We start from the raw sequence: 21659 nt of genomic DNA, 5'->3' as shown, positions 1-21659 counted from the left end.
GAAATTAAATTGCCACCAGTTGGCATGAACAGTTTAATTCTGTGAAAATATGTTGGGTGACAGCATGTTGCTGTTTTTATGTGATTTAAAAAAGAAATATTAGAAAATACACTATTTAAAATTTGCTCCTTTAGAATTGGACGAGACAGACGTGATTACTGATGATGATGAGGAATTACCTGAGTATGCTGATGCCAGTCTGGAAGTCACTGAAGAAATGTTAGATTCAGCTGATGAGAAAAGAGGTGCTGCTATGTCAGCTATGTCTGAAGGTTAGTTTCACTATATTGTCACGTTATAGGGAGATTTAGCCTGTACTTCAGTCATGTTGATATCAGTGAAGAGAAAGTAAGATTCAGCTGACAAGAAAAGGAGTGCTGCTATGTCAGCTATGTCTGAAGGTTAGTTTTACTATATTGTCACGTTATAGGGAGATTTAGCCTGTACTTTAGTGGTGTTGATATCAGTGAAGAGAAAGTAAGATTCAGCTGACAAGAAAAGGAGTGCTGCTATGTCAGCTATGTCTGAAGGTTAGTTTTACTATATTGTCACGTTATAGGGAGATTTAGCCTGTACTTTAGTGGTGTTGATATCAGTGAAGAGAAAGTAAGATTCAGCTGACAAGAAAAGGAGTGCTGCTATGTCAGCTATGTCTGAAGGTTAGTTTCACTATATTGTCACGTTATAGGGATATTAAGCCTGTACTTCAGTCATGTCGATATCAGTGTAGAGAAAGTAAGATTCAGCTGACTAGAAGAGGAGTGCTACTTTGTCAGCCATGTCTGAAGGTTAGTTTTTTGGAAAAATTAGAACTTGTTCTAAATCTTTACTTAGGCACCAGCCTCCCTAACAACAGGACAGGTTAGCTACTATTACTAAATGTATTCACACTGAAATATAGTTCCCTATGGTTCTGATATATGTGCACATAATACACATAAAAACTGAAAAAAACTGGGTATATTATTGGAGCAATTCATTCAAGAATGTATGTCATTAAGGTGTGTTGATGTGCAGGCTTTTAAAAAACATTTTGATTAGGTAACTGGGTATTGATTCAACTAGTATGATTGACAACTGTCATTATCACTAAACAATCAGAGACAAGGTGAACCTTTAATTACAATGCCCCACCTCCTAAACTGCCAATCAAATTGACCACATTACCTATCAACCTCAGTCTTACATAATTATACAGACCACTCAATATAATTCTTAATACACAAGTATTTGACCTCATAATTGAATACACAAATGTGTATATTAGATGTTTGATATTTATAAGGATGATAGATTTATTTATTGCCAATTACTTTTGATCTACATTACATAAAGTGATTCTGTAAATTATATCTGAAAGATAAATGATTAATGGATTAACAAGATCTTAAAAAAATGAAATATGAATATAAATATGATTAAATAAAAGGTATTCAAGTAAGGCCTATAATTTACTTGATAAATTTCCAATAATCATCTGTAATTAATCAACAATTAAATTAGTACACTTTTTTTTTTATCAGGAATTGGCTTGAAACAGTTTAAAAATTTTAAAACTTTTAATTATAACAAACCATTGTTTATTAGTTTATTTCCCATCAATCATTATGTCTATTTTAGTCATTTGAATTTTTATTAGAAGTGAATACATATGTTTGCAATCAAGAAAGAATCCACATTTCAATAAGATAAGTTTTTTAATTGGTTACTTGAAAAAGTACATTTTCAATGCCCTGTGTTGAAAAATACTTTAAAAATTGATCAAAAGGCACTCTAAAACTTTTAATCTTCAATGCCCTATAACCTCTGTTTCAACTTATAAAATGCCCCATAACAACATTTTTCAATTTTGTTTGTTGACACTTTAAAGTTTTAAGCTGTTGGTCCAGATTTATGTCTTACAAGGATAGTTGGTAACATTTACTAGAAGAATTTTTGCATTTTTTTGTTTTTTTGAAACATGTTCAGAAACGGCAACATAATTTCGATAAGTTTTAAACTGCAGTTTAAATAAAATTGTGCAAATTAAGAGACCCATATTATTTAATTTGAGCTCATTTTATCTTCATACTGGAAAAGCAAGTTTCCTTCTAAAGACCTGCTGTAAATGCAATTTTCAGCAATAGTGCTTTATAAATGTTCATTTTCCCCCACCATACCTTAATATGAAATAATTCAAACTACTCTTCTAATCTTTCCATGAGTGATTTCCATCACTTTGATTTACCATATTGTCAAGTTATAGGAAAATTAAACCTGTACTTCAGTCATGTTGATATCAGTGAAGAGAAAGTTAAATTCAGCTGGCTAGAAGAGGAGTGCTGCTATGTCAGCCATGTCTAAAAGTTATTTTCACAATCTTGTCATATAGTCAACAGAATGTATGACCATACTTCAGTGGTGTTGAGATTAGTGTCTTTTCAACAGTTTTGTCATTTGTAAGAATCAAACAGCGATATGATTATTCAGACTGGTAATCATACTGCCTGATTAGATTTTTATGCCCCACCTACGATAGTAGAGGGGCATTATGTTTTCTGGTCTGTGCGTCCGTCCGTCTGTTCGTTCGTTCGTCCGTCTGTCCCGCCTCAGGTTAAAGTTTTTGGTCAAGGTAGTTTTTGATGAAGCTGAAGTCCAATCAACTTGAAACTTAGTACACATGTTCCTTATGATATGATCTTTCTAATTTTAAAGCAAAATTAAACTTTTGACCCCAATTTCACGGTCCACTGAACATAGAAAATGAAAGTGCGAGTTTCAGGTTAAAGTTTTTGGTCGAGGTAGTTTTTGATGAAGTTGAAGTCCAATCAATTTGAAACTTAGTACACATGTTCCCTATGATATGATCTTTCTAATTTTAATGCCAAATTAGAGATTTATCCCATTTTCATGCTCCACTGAACATAGAAAATGATAGTGCAGATGGGGCATCCGTGTACTTGGGACACATTCTTGTTCATTGTGTACTGCATTAAAATCTCATTATTTCAAGTACAAATGTGTAATAAAATATTTTCGAAATATATAAGATAATACAACATTTGCTCAATGTCGTTATTTCTTGCAATAATGTCTTGCTATTTTTTTGTTATTTTGTCTTGATTACAGGAAACTTGGAAGAGGCTGTGAAAATATTTACAGAGGCGATCAAGGTCAACCCAATGTCTGCTTTATTGTATGCAAAGAGAGGAAGGTATGTTGTCATTCAAGTCAACAGTTGTAGTTTATAAATGCATAACTTTGTTAATTTTTATAAAAGCAGGGCTTTGAATAAATAAAGGCAACAGTAGTATACTGCTGTTCAAAAGTTTTAAATCAATTGAAAGAAAAAAATCTAGGTTCCAAACTAAAACCTAGGTAAAGACATCAACTATAAGAGGAAAACAACAGAAATACTGAAGTGCAACAAAAACTAACACCAACATACATAGTTACAGACTATTTGATAACAACTGACATATTCCTGACTTGATACAGGACATTTTAAGAAAAAAATTGTGGGTTGAACCTGGTTTTATTGCTAGCAAAACCTCCCATTTTATATGGCAATAGGCTAAAATAACAACACTACATGACAGGAATACAGTACAAACAAAAGCAAGAACACTCAACACAGAGAAACGCATAAATAAATAATATATTAGTACATTTCAACATGGAGATCACAGAAAAACTATGGACAACAGCACAGACCACAACATACAGTGACATATTTATGTGACATATGTAATTCATACAATTATGTGAAACAAAACAAAAGATTTACAATTATTTTCATAATACTAGTCTAAATAATTATTGAAATTGCGTTAACCCGTTTGAAAGTTAAAAAATTCAATCTGTTATCATATGCAAAATCATTTTAAAAAACTTAATTACAAAACCATATAAAATCAATTAATATATTTATCCTATTGTGCTTGTTAATTATTGAAATACCAAACAGCTAATTGTCTGTATTGATTATAATTACTTAATGAATGGATATTATTTATTTTTAATTTATTAAACCATAAAATTAATTTTTGACTCTTCACATTGTGTAAAATGTGAAGAGTCAAAAATTAATTTTATGGTTCAATAAATTCAAAATAAATTATTGCCATTCATTATAAATAAATTTCTATCAAAAATAAAGCTCAAAGAACTTTTTATATTATGTATATTAACAATAACAACGTACACACATGTTGGCGTATGAATACACAACGTCAGGGGAGTGGGCGTGTCGCCATAATAATTGACAACATTGAAAATAAAACTAATAATTTTAACCAATCAGAAGACAGTAAATACACCAAATTTATTTATTGTCATATAATGTACTGCCCTGACATAGTAACCAAAGTTTTATGCTTGATCAGAAGAACTTAATATCTATTCTTGATGTTGTCTCTTTTTACAGTGCATTTATCAAATTGAAGAAATTAAATAAAGCTATACATGATTGTGACAAAGCCATTGAACTGAATCCAGATTCTGCTCAAGGATACAAATGGAGAGGAATGGCAAAAAAGTAAGTGATGGTTTGGCATGGATACAAGTGGAATGGGAGTTTTACAATACATTGCCATCAAAACAAATTTAAAACAATAACAAACTATTGAGGAAAAAATACGTCTCTTTGACACATTCCCCATTTCCATTCTCAATTTTATTCTCTTTGACACATTCCCCATTTTTATTGAACTTCAGATTTCCTTGTTAAAATAGGCAGAATGGTATTGTTGGCCTTAACAGCAACAATGCTAAATAGCAAACTCTGTTGAAGAGCCATCCCAGAAAATGTGGGTTGTATACAAGATTGTGAGTTTTTCATTTTGTCCTCAGGAAAAGATGGCAATGACAAACTTATGAGGTTATGAATAAACCCGTCAAATTGATAAAAGGATATTATTGTCAGAACGTTGATACAATGTAGGAGTCTATAATTGTTTGAATTACAAATAGAAAACAAATTCAGAGTTTTTGTAAAGTGAGGGTTTGAAGGTTTTGACCACCAAATTTTAAAAAGGACCAACATAATACAATAGAAATAATAGTCAGGACCAGCAGATTACAATAGAAATAATAGTCAGGACCAACAGATTACAATAGAAATAATAGTCAGGACCAGCAGATTACAATATAAATAATAGTCAGGACCAGCAGATTACAATAGAAATAATAGTCAGGACCAGCAGATTACAATAGAAATAATAGTCAGGACCAGCAGATTACAATATAAATAATAGTCAGGACCAGCAGATTTTCTTGAAGGATCCCCAGAGGAACTTTTTTTTTTGAGAACAGTGAAACATTTCACTTAATCACTACATTTTTATTTTTTAGGAAATTAGGACAATGGGAGGATGCCTACCATGATCTTACAATGGCCTGTAAACTGGATTATGATGACACTGCTAATGAGTTGTTACATGACGTTACACCAAATGTACGTTTTATTTTACATCTCTCGATTGCCTTTTACAAAGGGGTAAAATGCACCTACTGTCTTTTTTGGATTCAGCATTTTTATATGTTTGAATATTAAATTGAATAGTGATTTTAAACATTTCATTTAAGATTTGTTGATTTTACCGGTAGTTGATTTTCTACATCTTAACCAAAGTTTTGTTAATTTAATTTGTTCAGATTAAAAAAAAAATCACAGCTTTTGAATGTAGTCAGAAAGATTGGAAAGAATGAAACAGATGATGAATTCAAAGAACTCTATTTACAAAATCTTTGTCTTATACTCAGTAATAATTTATAGACAGGTTTAAATGTGAAAACATATAGTAGTTTACAGTCAACATATAAAAGTTATAAGACAAGATTCATTAACGTCTATGTATAATTCAACTTAATAATCTAGGCAAAGAAAATAATTGAACACAAAAGGAAATATGAGAGAAAGAAGCAGGAAAAAGAATTGAATGCCAGAAAAGAAAGAATCAGGAAAGCAAAAGAAGATTATGAAAAACAAAGACAGGTATATATATTTTGAGGACTTTTATAGCTTTCTATGCAGTGTAAACAAAGACAGGTATATATATTTTGTGGACTTTTATAGCTTTCTATGCAGTGTAAGTTTTGTTCATTCATGAAGTCCATACAGTGATCTGTAGTATTTGATTTCTATTTCATTTGATCTCATAAGGAGTTATCTCATTGGCAATCATACCTCATTTTCTTGTTTACATCAAAATCTGTACTTACCTGTCTGAAAAACATTTGCAATTACCCCTTGGTAACCCCTTGCAATCGCTAACTTTTAAATTATCTCCCTTTCACGATCTCCCAAATAGAAGATCACTTTACCTTCAGCGGAAATGGCTACAGCCTGATCGCATTTGGTGTTAAAAGCAATCGTTATTATTATATTAGGAAAGTATAGACATCGAAATTTTTGCTGTATTGATAACAAGAAAGTCATTAAAAGATCTTGAGGATAGGCAAACAAGGATCTTTGATGATATCATTAAACATCAACATTGCCACCTTTGTCATTAGGGCTGTTCCAGAATATACTATGTCCCCCCCAGGGAAGGCAATTTTTTTAAATATTATGTGGGTGGTTGTATTTGAAATACCAAAATGCAAAGGGAGTGCTGTTCTAATTAAATTTTATTTCTGTGGGTGGTGGGGGTTAAAAAAAAGTGCCGTCCCTGGGGGGGACATAGTATTTTCTGGAACAGCCCTTATTTGATTTGGGTTTGCTGTTCAATTTGGACATTCTATCCCTATCCTTGTATATATGGCTATATTGCAATCACACTTTTCGTCTATCCATTCCTATGTATGATAAGCAAATATTTTTGTCAGATCTTTCAGACTCCCAACTTCTGTTTTCAAATACTCTGAATTATGATTGGGAATATGCTGAGCATGAAAACATGTACAACTTTTTGTTTTCCTATGAGATTCAAAAGACTTATAAAATTGATATTTTGTGCAAATAATGGTAGCCTGGGTCAGAAATATGTGTCCAGTTCATATAGTATATAGGGTTAAATAGTTCCTACTCATTTAAAGAGTAGCGATTTTGCTTTGCTAATATTCAATATTTAGGATACATGACAACGGTATTACAGGGTTGACTATAAGTTGAAAAGGTTTGACTAGACCAACAAAAAAAATGGTCGACAGGTTTAGCAATATTAAATATATGATATTACGGGTCAATGTGTCTCTTGTTATACGACCGCAAAATTTGAAATTTTTTTTTTAGTTTACAATGATGAAAGTCCCCCCTCTCTGCATGCTTATGATTTGAATTTATATCTATACTTTTGTGAAGAAAAAAATAACAAATGGAGAAATATGGCAACTAATTTGTTATAGAACGAGAATCTACATTTTGTTGCAGAAAGCTCGACATAGGGATAGTGATCCGGCGGCGGCTACGGCGGCGGCGGCGTTAGCTCACTTCTTAAAAGCTTTATATTTTAGAAGGTAGAAGACCTGGATACTTCATACTTCGTATATAGATGCTTCATGTTACGAAGTTTCCGTCAGTCACATGTCCAATGTCCTTGACCTCATTTTCATGGTTCAGTGACCACTTGAAAAAAAAGTTCAAATTTTTTGTAATGTTGAATTCTCTCTTATTATAAGTAATAGGATAACTATATTTGATATGTGCGTACCTTGCAAGGTCCTCATGTCTGTCAGACAGTTTTCACTTGACCTCGACCTCATTTCATGGATCAGTGAACAAGGTTAAGTTTTGGTGGTCAAGTCCATATCTCAGATACTATAAGCAATAGGGCTAGTATATTCTGTGTATGGAAGGACTGTAAGGTGTACATGCCCAACTGGCAGGTGTCATCTGACCTTGACCTCATTTTCATGGTTCAGTGGTTATAGTTAAATTTTTGTGTTTTGGTCTGTTTTTCTCATACTATATGCAATAGGTCTACTATATTTGTTGTATGGAATGATTGTAAGGTGTACATATCTAGCGGGCAGATGTCATGTGACCCTGACCTCATTTTCATGGTTCAGTGGTCAAAGTTAAGTTTTTGAGTTTTGGTCTTTTTATCTAATACTATATGCCACAGGTCAACTATATTTGGTGTATGGAAATATTTTATGATCTTTATGTCAGTCACGCAGGTTTTATTTGACCCTGACCTCATTTTCACGGTTCATTGCACAGTGTTAAGTTTTTGTGTTTTGGTCTATTTTTCTTAAACTATAAGTAATGGGTCAACTATATATGTTGTATAGAACTAAGAAGCATTGTTAGCTGAACATGTCTGCCTGGCATGTTTCATCTGACCTTGACCTCATTTTCAAGGTTCATTGGTCTTTGTTTAGTTATCTTGGTAAATGTTAAGTTTATGTGACAGTTGTAATAAAGCTTAGCTTTACACCTAGGACTATCAACATAATATCAATGATTAGTATAGAAGGCGAGACATTTCAGCGTGTGCACTCTTGTTGAAAAAGAAGTTTTAAATCTTTTTAATCTGATATTTCTATATGATCAACTATTAAACTTAGGGATGACATCAAAAGATCAATGTAGGATAAAAAACTTAAATCAAATAGTTTGGGGGTGGGGTGGGGGGGGGGGGGGGGGTAAAATTCTGCAAATTTTGTATATCTAAAATCGATTTTTACATATATCTCTTATTTGTAAATCAATTTTTCCCAAATTTAGTTAAGAGGGGGGGTGGGGGGTCAGTGAAAAAACTAATTATACCCCCGCTTTAATACCCCCGCTTTAAAAAAGGGGGGGTATACTGTTTTACCTCTGTCTGTCAGTCCGTCAGTCCGTCAGTCCGTCAGTCCGTCCGTCCGTCAGTCCGTCCGTCAGTCTGTCCGTCAGTCCGTCCGTCCGTCAGTCAGTCCGTCCCATGAAACTTTCGTCGCATTTTTCTCAGGAACTACACATCCACCCTTTCTGTAATTTGGTATCAACATTTATATATGTCAGCCATACCGTGTGATGCGTTTTCAGATTCATCACTTGACAACTTCCTGTTTACTGAACACTTGTCTGATTTTACACATGATAGCCAAGTTGAAAATTTTCGTCACATTTTTCTCAGGAACTACAATACAAGGATTTCTGAAATTTGGTTTCAGGATTTATATAAGTCAGCTATACCGTGTGATGCGTTTTCAGATTCATCACTCGACAACTTCCTGTTTACCGAACACTTGTATGATTTTACACATGATAGCCAAGTTGAAAATTTTCGTCACATTTTTCTCAGGAACTACAATACAAGGATTTCTGAAATTTGGTTTCAGGATTTATATAAGTCAGCTATACCGTGTGATGCGCTTTCAGATTCATCACTCGACTACTTCCTGTTTACCGAACACTTGTATGATTTTACACATGATAACCAAGTTAAAAATTTTCGTCACATTTTTCTCAGGAACTACAATACAAGGATTTCTGAAATTTGGTTTCAGGATTTATATAAGTCAGCTATACTGTGTGATGCGTTTTCAGATTCACCACTCGACTACTTCCTGTTTACCGAACACTTGTATGATTTTACACATGATAACCAAGTTAAAAATTTTCGTCACATTTTTCTCAGGAACTACAATACAAGGATTTCTGAAATTTGGTTTCAGGATTTTTATAAGTCAGCTATACCGTGTGATGCGTTTTCAGATTCATCACTTGACAACTTCCTGTTTACCGAACACTTGCATATTTTTACACTATTAATATTATCCACTTGCGGCGGGGGTATCATCAGTGAGCAGTAGCTCGCAGTTTCACTTGTTGAATTAAGTTTTTATACGACCGCAAAATTTGAAAAATTTTTCGTCGTATATTGCTATCACGTTGGCGTCGGCGTCGTCGTCGTCGTCCGCCGTCCGAATACTTTTACTTTTCGCACTCTAACTTTAGTAAAAGTGAATGGAAATCTATGAAATTTTAACACAAGGTTTATGACCACAAAAGGAAGGTTGGTATTGATTTTGGGAGTTTTGGTCCCAACATTTTAGGAATTAGGGGCCAAAAAGGGCCCAAATAAGCATTTTCTTGGTTTTCGCACTATAACTTTAGTTAAAGTTAATAGAAATCTATGAAATTTTGACACAAGGTTTATGACCACAAAAGAACGGTTGGGATTGATTTTGAGAGTTTAGGTTTCAACAGTTTAGGAATTAGGGGCCAAAAAAGGGCCCAAATAAGCATTATTCTTGGTTTTCGCACAGTAACTTTAGTTTAAGTAAATAGAAATCAATGAAATTTAAACACAATGTTAATGACTACAAAAGGAAGGTTGGTATTGATTTTGGGAGTTTAGGTCCCAACAGTTTAGGAATTAGGGGCCAAAAAGGGACCCAAATAAGCATTTTTCTTGGTTTTCGCACCATAACGTTAGTATAAGTAAATAGAAATCTATGAAATTTAAACACAAGGTTTATGACCATAAAAGGAAGGTTGGTATTGATTTTGGGAGTTTTGGTCCCAACAGAATAAGGGGCCCAAAGGGTCCAAAATTAAACTTTGTTTGATTTCATCAAAATTGAATAATTGGGGTTCTTTGATATGCTGAATCTAACTGTCATGACTGTGTATGTAGATTCTTAACTTTTGGTCCCGTTTTCAAATTGGTCTACATTAAGGTCCAAAGGGTCCAAAATTAAACTTAGTTTGATTTTGACAAAAAATGAATCAGTTAGGTTCTTTGATATGCTGAATCTAAAAATGTACTTAGATTCTTGATTATTGGCCCAGTTTTCAAGTTGGTCCAAATCGGGGTCCAAAATTAAACTTTGTTTGATTTCATCAAAAATTGAATAAATGGGGTTCTTTGATATACCAAATCTAACTGTGTATGTAGATTCTTCATTTTTGGTCCTGTTTTCAAATTGGTCTACACTAAAGTCCAAAGGGTCCAAAATTAAACTTAGTCTGATTTCAACAAAAATTGAAATCTTGGGGTTCTTTGATATGCTGAATCCAAAAATGTACTTAGATTTTTTATTATGGGCCCAGTTTTCAAGTTGGTCCAAATCAGGATCTAAAATTATTATATTAAGTATTGTGCAATAGCAAGTCTTTTCAATTGCACAGTATTGCGCAATGGCAAGAAATATCTAATTGCACAATATTGTGAAATAGCAAATTTTTTTTTAATTAGAGTTATCTTTCTTTGTCCAGAATAGTAAGCAAGAAATATCTAATTGCAAAATATTGTGCAATAGCAAGATTTTTTTTTAATTGGAGTTATCTTTCTTTGTCCAGAATCAACTTAAATCTTTGTTATATACAATATACAATGTATATTCACTTTTTACTACCAAGTTCTGATAAATTATAATAAATAACATTCAGTGATAACAAGCAGTTTTTTTTACATCTTAATATTTTATGATGTATTTAAATGAGTAGTTATTGTTGCAAACTCCATTAGAAATTTTAATTGAGATTAGTTTTGGAATAAGGGAAAGGGGGATGTGATTAAAAAAATTGGGTTCAATTTTTATACGACCGCAAATTTTGAAAAAATTTTCGTCGTATATTGCTATCACGTTGGCGTCTGCGTCGTCGTCGTCGTCGTCGTCGTCGTCGTCGTCCGGCGTCCGAATACTTTTAGTTTTCGCACTCTAACTTTAGTAAAAGTGAATGGAAATCTATGAAATTTTAACACAAGGTTTATGACCACAAAAGGAAGGTTGGTATTGATTTTGGGAGTTTTGGTCCCAACATTTTAGGAATTAGGGGCCAAAAAGGGCCCAAATAAGCATTTTCTTGGTTTTCGCACTATAACTTTAGTTTAAGTTAATAGAAATCTATGAAATTTTGACACAAGGTTTATGACCACAAAAGAACGGTTGGGATTGATTTTGGGAGTTTTGGTCTCAACAGTTTAGGAATTAGGGGCCAAAAAAGGGCCCAAATAAGCATTATTCTTGGTTTTCGCACAATAACATTAGTTTAAGTAAATAGAAATCAATGAAATTTAAACACAATGTTAATGACTACAAAAGGAAGGTTGGTATTGATTTTGGGAGTTTAGGTCCCAACAGTTTAGGAATTAGGGGCCAAAAAGGGACCCAAATAAGCATTTTTCTTGGTTTTCGCACCATAACGTTAGTATAAGTAAATAGAAATCTATGAAATTTAAACACAAGGTTTATGACCATAAAAGAAAGGTTGGGTTTGATTTTGGGAGTTTTGGTCCCAACATAATAAGGGGCCCAAAGGGTCCAAAATTAAACTTTTGTTTGATTTCATCAAAATTGAATAATTGGGGTTCTTTGATATGCTGAATCTAACTGTCATGACTGTGTATGTAGATTCTTAACTTTTGGTCCCGTTTTCAAATTGGTCTACATTAAGGTCCAAAGGGTCCAAAATTAAACTTAGTTTGATTTTGACAAAAAATGAATCAGTTAGGTTCTTTGATATGCTGAATCTAAAAATGTACTTAGATTCTTGATTATTGGCCCAGTTTTCAAGTTGGTCCAAATCGGGGTCCAAAATTAAACTTTGTTTGATTTCATCAAAAATTGAATAAATGGGGTTCTTTGATATTCCAAATCTAACTGTGTATGTAGATTCTTCATTTTTGGTCCTGTTTTCAAATTGGTCTACACTAAAGTCCAAAGGGTCCAAAATTAAACTTCGTCTGATTTTAACAAAAATTGAAATCTTGAAGTTCTTTGATATGCTGAATCCAAAAATGTACTTAGATTTTTTATTATGGGCCCAGTTTTCAAGTTGGTCCAAATCAGGATCTAAAATTATTATATTAAGTATTGTGTAATAGCAAGTCTTTTCAATTGCACAGTATTGCGCAATGGCAAGAAATATCTAATTGCACAATATTGTGAAATATCAAATTTTTTTTTAATTAGAGTTATCTTTCTTTGTCCAGAATAGTAAGCAAGAAATATCTAATTGCAAAATATTGTGCAATAGCAAGATTTTTTTTTAATTGGAGTTATCTTTCTTTGTCCAGAATCAACTTAAATCTTTGTTATTTACAATATACAATGTATATTCACTTTTTACTACCAACTGATAAATTAAAATAATCTTTACCATTCAGTGATAACAAGCAGTTTTTTTACATCTTAATATTTTATGATGTATTTAAATGAGTAGTTATTGTTGCAAACTCCATTAGAAATTTTAATTGAGATTAGTTTTGGAATAAGGGAAAGGGGGATGTGATTAAAAAAATTGGGTTCAATTTTTCTCATTTGAAATTTCATAAATAAAAAAGAAAATTTCTTCAAACATTTTTTTGAGAGGATTAATATTCAACAGCATAGTGAATTGCTCTAAGAGAAACAAAAATTTTAAGTTCATAAGAACACATTCATTCTGTGTCAGAAACCTATTCTGTGTCAACTATTTAATCACAATCCAAATTTAGAGCTGAATCCAGCTTGAATGTTGTGTCCATACTTGCCCTAACCGTTCAGGGTTCAACCTCTGCGGTCGTATAAAGCTACGCCCTGCGGAGCATCTGGTTTATCCTACATTGAACTTTTGATGTCGTCCCTTATTTTCAGCAAAGACATTTATCTTTTTTTTTTATCTAATATATCAAGAATTTATTTTTGTTATGTCATTTATTATTCAATCTTTATTTCAGGAAAGCAGCACTGGATCATCTGGAGGATTCCCAGGTGGTTTCCCAGGGGGATTTCCTGGTAAGTACAGAATGCATTGAACCTGAAAAATTCAGAGTAATTTTGGAGTTGAATAGCAGGGGAATGATGAGGCTGCTCTAAGTTTTACTTTTAAGGAAGGTTTATGAAAACATTGTATCATAGCAGCCATGTTTTCTCATTACACAATAAATCAAGACCAAAAAAATATCCCGAGAATAAAAAATCAATTACATTTACAAATTTAATGCAGAGTTTCTCAAAATAGTCTTTAAAGGCATATGATACCAGTATACACAAATGAATTTTATTTTAACAGGACATTCGGTCTGGTAAACAACCTACCTTTACCAGACCGAATGAAATTTTTCCAGTCCAATTTTTTTTACATCTAAAATTAAACATGTATATTATTTGACAAAATGCAACAAACTTATGACTTGTTGTGCACTACTCTTCTTCAAAATGCACAAAAACAAAGTCATGTGACAAGAGGGTATATTGTTAGGAAAATTGTGCACAATTGCTTGAATGCAAAGAAAAATATGGTCACATTTTATTTGATTTTGACATGTTTGTGAACTAAACATAATTTAGAATTTCTGTATAAAATATTATTTCCTGTTTCTTTATATCTTTTGGTTTTCAATTCTAGTGTTTATATTTCATAGCTGAAATTTGTGACCTGCTGCAAATCAGCCATACCAGTAATGGGTTCATGACTTCTGAATTTGATAAGTGTCCGTGAAAAATAAGCTATACATGATATTTAACCCCCATAACAATAACCAAAAATAGCAAGAAAAGTACATGGGGACCTTCATGACAGCTTTTGGTCATTCTCGACTAAAAGGTTGGGGGGATGTTATACTTTTGATCACGCTTCACTGTACGGGTTACACACGGTTTGTGATGGTGAAAGTTCCTCCATTGTTCAATTTTCATCCATGGAGATCCCTGAACAAATCATTATAGGATTGAAACTGTATCATATGCCCTTAAAGCACACTAGTATTTGCAAAATCAAATGATTTCTTTCATTATGCTGGAGTGTTTTTATGTCAGTATTTTGTTACTAATCTCTATTGCCTTAACTTTACCATATTGTCTTTTCAGGAGGTATGGGAGGTATGCCAGGTGGTATGGGAGGCATGCCAGGTGGTATGGGAGGCATGCCAGGTGGTATGGGAGGCATGCCTGGTGGCATGGGAGGTATGCCCGGTGGTATGGGAGGCATGCCCGGTGGTATGGGAGGCATGCCCGGTGGCATGGGAGGCATGCCTGGTGGTATGGGAGGAGGTATGCCTGGAGCAGGCGCTGGAGGTGGAGGTGGAATGCCAGATTTATCCAAGCTACTCAGTGATCCAGAAATTCTTTCTGCATTCCAGGTTAAAATTTTATTATTATAAAAAAGAAGATGTGGTATAATTGTCAATGAGAAAACTCTCTACAAGAGTCCAAAATGATACAGAAATTAACAACTATAGGTCACCATATGGCCTTCAACAATGAGCAAATCCCATACAGCATAGTCAGCTATAAAAGGCCCTGAAATGACAATGTAAAACAATTCAAAGGAGAAAACTAACGGCATAATTTATGTACAAAATATGAACGAAAAACAATAATGTAATACATAAATAAACGACAACCACTGAATTTTAGGCTTCTGACTTGGGACTGTCACAAACATGGAGAATGTGGCATGGTTAAACATGTTAGCGGGATCCCAACTCTCCCCTAACCTGGGACAGTCTTGTAAAATTTAATGTAGGTTGACAAATGAAGATACGAAAAGATATTAAAATAAAATTAATCATTTCTCCTATTAAATTCTCCAGGTACACATAATTTGGTGACACATATTTTCCATAGATCAATTTATGGCCATGGCTATTTACCTTATCATCTCTTACCTTTAAAGCTCACTTTTTTAGCTCACCTGGCCCGAAGGGCCAAGTGAGCTTTTCTCACCACTGGGCGTCCGTCGTCCGTCGTCGTCGTCGTCCGTCGTCGTCGTCGTTAACTTTTTACATTTTGAACTTCTTCTAGAGAACCACTGAATGGAATGAAACCAAACATGGCATGAATGTTCCTTATGAGGTGCTGACCAAGTGTTGTTACTTTGTAGCCGATCCATCATCCAAGATGGCCGCCAGCGGTGGGAATTAGTTTAACATAGGACCCTATGGGAAATGCATACAAATGACTTCTTTTAGAGAACCACTGAATGGAATGAAATCAAACATGGCATGAATGTTCCTAATGTGGTGCTGACCAAGTGTTGTTACTTTGTAGCCGATCCATTATCCAAGATGGCCGCCAGCGGGGGACTTAGTTTAACATAGGACCCTATGGGAAATGCATACAAATGACTTCTTTTAGAGAATCATTGAATGGAATAAAACCAAACATGGCATGAATGTTCCTTATGAGGTGCCGACCAAGTGTTGTTACTATGTAGCTGATCCATCATCCAAGATGGCCGCCAGCGGGGGACTTAGTTTAACATAGGACCCTATGGGAAATGCATACAAATGACTTCTTTTAGAGAACCACTGAATGGAATGAAATCAAACATGGCATGAATGTTCCTAATGTGGTGCTGACCAAGTGTTGTTACTTTGTAGCCGATCCATTATCCAAGATGGCCGCCAGCGGGGGACTTAGTTTAACATAGGACTCTATGGGAAATGCATACAAATGACTTCTTTTGAGAACCACTGAATGGAAGGAAACCAAACATGGCATGAATGGTCCTTATGAGGTGCCGACCAAGTGTTGTTACTATGTAACTGATCCATCATCCAAGATGGCAGCCAGCGGGGGACTTAGTTTAACATAGGACCCTATGGTAAATGCATACAAATGACTTCTTTTAGAGAACCACTGAATGGAATGAAACCAAACATGGCATGAATGTTCCTTATGAGGTGCTGACCAAGTGCTGTTACTTTGTAGCCGATCCATTATCCAAGATGGCCGCCAGTGGGGGAGTTAGTTTAACATAGGACCCTATGGGAAATGCATACAAATGACTTCTTTTAGAGAACCACTGAATGGAATAAAACCAAACATGGCATGAATGTTCCTTATGAGGTGCTGACCAAGTGTTGTTACTTTGTAGCTGATCCATTATCCAAGATGGCCGCCAGCGGGGGACTTAGTTTAACATAGGACCCTATGGGAAATGCATACAAATGACTTCTTTTTGAGAACCACTGAATGGAATGAAACCAAACATAGCATGAATGTTCCATATGAGGTGCTGACCAAGTGTTGTTACTTTGTAGCCGATCCATCATCCAAGATGGCCGCCAGCGGGGGACTTAGTTTAACATAGGACCCTATGGGAAATGCATACAAATGACTTCTTTTAGAGAACCACTGAATGGAATGAAATCAAACATGGCATGAATGTTCCTAATGTGGTGCTGACCAAGTGTTGTTACTTTGTAGCCGATCCATTATCCAAGATGGCAGCCAGTGGGGGACTTAGTTTAACATAGGACTCTATGGGAAATGCATACAAATGACTTCTGTTAGAGAACCACTGAATGGAATGAAACCAAACATGGCATGAATGTTCCTTATGAGGTGCTGACCAAGTGTTGTTACTTTGTAGCCGATCAAGATGGCCGCCAGTGGGGGACTTTTGAATGAAATTAAACATAGCCTGAATGTTCCTTTCCGTATGAGGTTGTGTTGTCACTTTTAGCCAAATTTATATTTTTTTATATGATTTCAAAAACCCAAGTAGAATCAGGTGAGCGATACAGGCTCTTGAGAGCCTCTAGTTTTGTCATTTGTTTATTTTTGACAAAAGATAGCCTTTCTCATCACTTGTTGTAAGTTGTAAGTTGTTAATTAAATTTTACAAAATTACTCTACTTTGAAACTATAGGGCAAATAAGAACCAAATTTGACCACACTTCCTATTTCTCAAGAGCTATTGTTCTTACTTTATTTTATTGGTAGATTAAGCCTTCCTCTTTCTCAAGAGCTATTGTTCTTACTTTATTTTATTGGTAGATTAAGCCTTCCTATTTATTAAGCCTTCCTATTTCTCAAGAGCTATTGTTCTTACTTTATTTTATTGGTAGATTAAGCCTTCCTATTTCTCAAGAGCTATTGTTCTTACTTTATTTTATTGGTAGATTAAGCCTTCCTATTTCTTAAGAGCTATTGTTCTTACTTTATTTTATTGGTAGTTTAAGCCTTCCTCTTTCTCAAGAGCTATTGTTCTTACTTTATTTTATTGGTAGATTAAGCCTTCCTATTTCTCAAGAGCTATTGTTCTTACTTTATTTTATTGGTAGATTAAGCCTTCCTATTTCTCAAGAGCTATTGTTCTTATTATTTTATTGGTAGATTAAGCCTTCCTATTTCTCAAGAGCTATTGTTCTTATTATTTTATTGGTAGATTAAGCCTTCCTATTTCTCAAGAGCTATTGTTCTTATTATTTTATTGGTAGATTAAGCCTTCCTATTTCTCAAGAGCTATTGTTCTTATTATTTTATTGGTAGATTAAGCCTTCCTATTTCTCAAGAGCTATTGTTCTTACTTTATTTTATTGGTAGATTAAGCCTTCCTATTTCTCAAGAGCTATTGTTCTTACTTTATTTTATTGGTAGATTAAGCCTTCCTATTTCTCAAGGGCTATTGTCTTACTTTATTTTATTGGTAGATTTAGGTATACTTTGTAAACAAGGACATGTTACACTTTCAATATATGTCATGCAAAAGGTATGTTTTTTTATTTCAGGATCCTGAAGTGTCTGCAGCATTTCAAGACATCAGTACAAATCCAGCTAACATTTCTAAATATCAAAATAACCCTAAGGTTCAGACACTAATCAACAAAATGGCTGGAAAGTTTGGTCAACCACCACCAGAGTAATTTACACTGTAAGTTCATTACAAAGCATTGACACATTTTATTGATTTATGATTAAAGTTATCCATAATTGTGAAAACTATCCAAATATCTAAAAAGTTTTCCGTTCCCCATTTCCATTCTCAATTTTATTGACTTCAACAACTACATATTAAAATCTACCATTGATGACAGAAAAATTAAAATAATAATATGTGGTGTTTTTGCCAAGAAGATAACCTCTTATCAGAGACCAAAAGAAGTTATGCTTGATGTTCAGTAGTATATATAGAATAATAATACATTGTCTCAAAATATAATTTTATTTGTACAAGATTAGAACGGGAGGCTTTGCTCTAAATAATTTTAAACAGTTTTTTTTTTATTCTACATGTAGTTGAGTAGTAAAATGTTTGATAAATATTATGAACATTTGCTAGTTTACAAAAAATAAAGAGTTGTCCCCCCTTACCAAGAGATTTAGCTAAGATCAACTATTTGATACACAACTTGTTTGAGGTTGAATATCTAACTTGATGATCAGTCAGATACAGGTTTTTATAATATTTACAGACATGACCTGGTTATATTTTTATCATTAGACATTACTTATCTCTGAAATACTGATTAAATGATTAAATTTGGACCACACCATTCAATAGATTAATTGATAAATAGTTGCTATGTCTAGTTCAAAACATTTCGTTCAAATCAAACCATACTGTGGATACCAATTCCCTGGATTGAGGAAAATTTGTCAAGGATATATGATTTTAAGGTTTTGCAAATTCATACTTCATTAAACATATAAATTCAAAGTTAACATATACATATAAAATCCACACAAGAGGTGTCCCATAATAATAATAAATCCACATTAACTCATTTGAAAGGCTCTGTAAATTGGACTTCTGAATTTAAAACAGCAATGTGTCTATTATAACGTTTTATCTTGTATTTTTCTTCCAACTGTATTATACATTTATGTGTCTACCTTGCAAATTATATTTTACATGTTTCTGTTTCAGGTAAAACCACATTATTATCACATCATCTTCTGAATGAAAGAGTTTAGAACTACAAATTGACCTTCATATAGTTATGCTAAGTACAGATTTGTGTATAATTTTTGTTTTACTGTTTTGTTAGTGTTTATATCGTTTTCATAGAAAATGCATCCAAATGGATTTTCTATTTGTAATAACTGTTCTTGAAGAGCCAATGAAATGGCAAGTTAATATTGTAATTGTGCAGATTTTCACAACCTTTATGTTACACTTAATTGTTTTTCATCCTTGCATCAAGCTGTGAATATACCTTAATCTTAAGTTTATATTTTCTCATTTAAAATTATTTTAAAGGTAGGTGAAAAGTATTCATCTGTACCATTTTTTGTTGCCCCAAAATAAAAATAAAAGAACAAATAAGGTTTGATATTTTTGTGCCATAACAGTATAAATAGTGTTGAGGGTTGTTAACAAAAACTGAGTTTTACAGCATTGTTATCAGTTAGTGCATTACATTTTTCAATCAATACAGATGTTGTATAACCAATTTCATACCTGCCAAGTTTTCAAAATGCCCATGGGGGTTTTGCATGCAAGATGTCTGCCATACCCTAAAAAACAGTCAAGCTTCATATACAGTGTAATGTTGTTTTTAGGCTTCTTCATATTTTTATAAGCCTCAATTCATTGAAAAATTAATTGTTTTGTTAAAATTGTGAACATAATTGCTCTTTAAAAACTTCAATTTGGGAGCCTCCATGGGGGAAATCCCCCGCAAATAGTGACAGTTGGCAGGTATGCAATTTTCAAGTTATGATGAGTTTTTTATTTCTTTCAATATTCTTCAGACATGTCTGACATAAAATCATGTTTTCATAAAGTGTTAAAACTGGAAAATATAACCATATGTTTTTCATAATTTACAGCTATTGATAAGATTACTCAAATTGCCATTTATGCTTCTGAATATTCTTCTAATATATTATATTTATTGGGTTTTTATTTCACTAATCAGAAAATGAATGTAAAAGCATTAAAAAACAAAAATTAGAAAAGCATTTTACTGAACAAATAATCTCATCATAGATACCAGATATCATCTGTTGAAAGTTCATAAGAATTCGGTGTCCACTACAAAGTTATCCTGTATAAAATAAGCTAATGCTATGGTACTGGAATAAATAAAATGATCAAATTTTACTTATAAATTTAAGTATGTTTTAAAAACTAAGGATGCAACTCATCTGAAAAAGATGGCTTGTTGTTTTGGTTCTTCAGACTTGTTATACCTGTAACCCTTTTTGGTTTTGATGCATAGAAATGTTATTATATTTATTTATTTTTATTTCCAAATTTAAGTTCTACTACAAATCTACTAAAGGTTATTCCAGACATGTGTGTTGTGAAAACCAGTGGCGTAGCTTGCATGTATGCTCAGATGCTCAAGCAGCCACATCATTTTGACAAAAAAAAATATTTTTTTTAATAATTATATGAGTTGTCAGCATATACACATTATGGTATCCGAATGTATATGAGAATATGTGAATAGCTTCCAATCATTTCCGATGCCGTATGCGTGGTTTTTCCTTCATGTGAACAAGATGGATAAAAAAATCTGAAAAATCATATCCTGATATCGTTTTCTGTGGCACGAAAGACGACGACTCTATTTGTAATGAAGTGTTTTTATTCCAGGACTCACGAATACCCTTTTCCATCTAGGTACAAATATTAATGTTGTTTTCAATAAAAGATCAGAGATCCAATGTCCCCCGCATCCAAGATACATTTTATGTACAAGAGGGCAAAAACTAAACCAAGCACTTTTTCTTTTTTTTAATTCATATCTCGAGAGAAAAAGCTTCCAAACAAATACAATGAGATTTGCATTTATAATTTATATTTCCAAGGGGCATATATTGGTTAAAAATATTTGATCAGGATTTATATTCTCATGTGTGAAAGACATTGCTGCATGATGATATAAGTTTCACAAAAATCTGGCAAGAATTGTACAAATGACAGCGCTAACAAGACTGGACGGACGGACGCCAGGTATTTCCATATCCTCTCGCAGCAAAGAGTTAAGACAAGTTATCAAAAACCCCATTGGGAGGCTCAAATTCCAGGAAAGGAGGGGGGGGGGTCACTTCGGTTCCTATATTCCGAAGTTCCATATACA

The 21659-nt window shown here is 33.4% G+C and overlaps 1 protein-coding gene across 4 annotated transcripts in view; it reads left to right on the top strand.

Moving 5' to 3' along the window:
• LOC143085530 (putative protein FAM10A4) overlaps positions 1–20011 on the top strand; it is a 30055-nt gene extending 10044 nt beyond the window's left edge. For all 4 annotated transcript variants that reach the window (XM_076261917.1, XM_076261919.1, XM_076261918.1 and 1 more), the window contains exons 5-13: positions 135–272; positions 3109–3193; positions 4406–4516; positions 5332–5434; positions 5858–5974; positions 13575–13632; positions 14707–14978; positions 18357–18499; positions 19496–20011. In XM_076261917.1, coding sequence (XP_076118032.1) covers positions 135–272; positions 3109–3193; positions 4406–4516; positions 5332–5434; positions 5858–5974; positions 13575–13632; positions 14707–14978; positions 18357–18491 — 1019 coding nt within the window. In that variant the 3' untranslated portion in view covers positions 18492–18499; positions 19496–20011. The remainder of the gene's footprint in view (positions 1–134; positions 273–3108; positions 3194–4405; positions 4517–5331; positions 5435–5857; positions 5975–13574; positions 13633–14706; positions 14979–18356; positions 18500–19495) is intronic.
• The last annotated feature ends 1648 nt before the right edge of the window (positions 20012–21659 follow it).

Source organism: Mytilus galloprovincialis, chromosome 8 (assembly GCF_965363235.1).
Source record: "Mytilus galloprovincialis chromosome 8, xbMytGall1.hap1.1, whole genome shotgun sequence".
In the NCBI taxonomy this organism is placed as follows: domain Eukaryota; kingdom Metazoa; phylum Mollusca; class Bivalvia; order Mytilida; family Mytilidae; genus Mytilus; species Mytilus galloprovincialis.
This window is presented reverse-complemented; position numbering and strand designations above follow the sequence as displayed.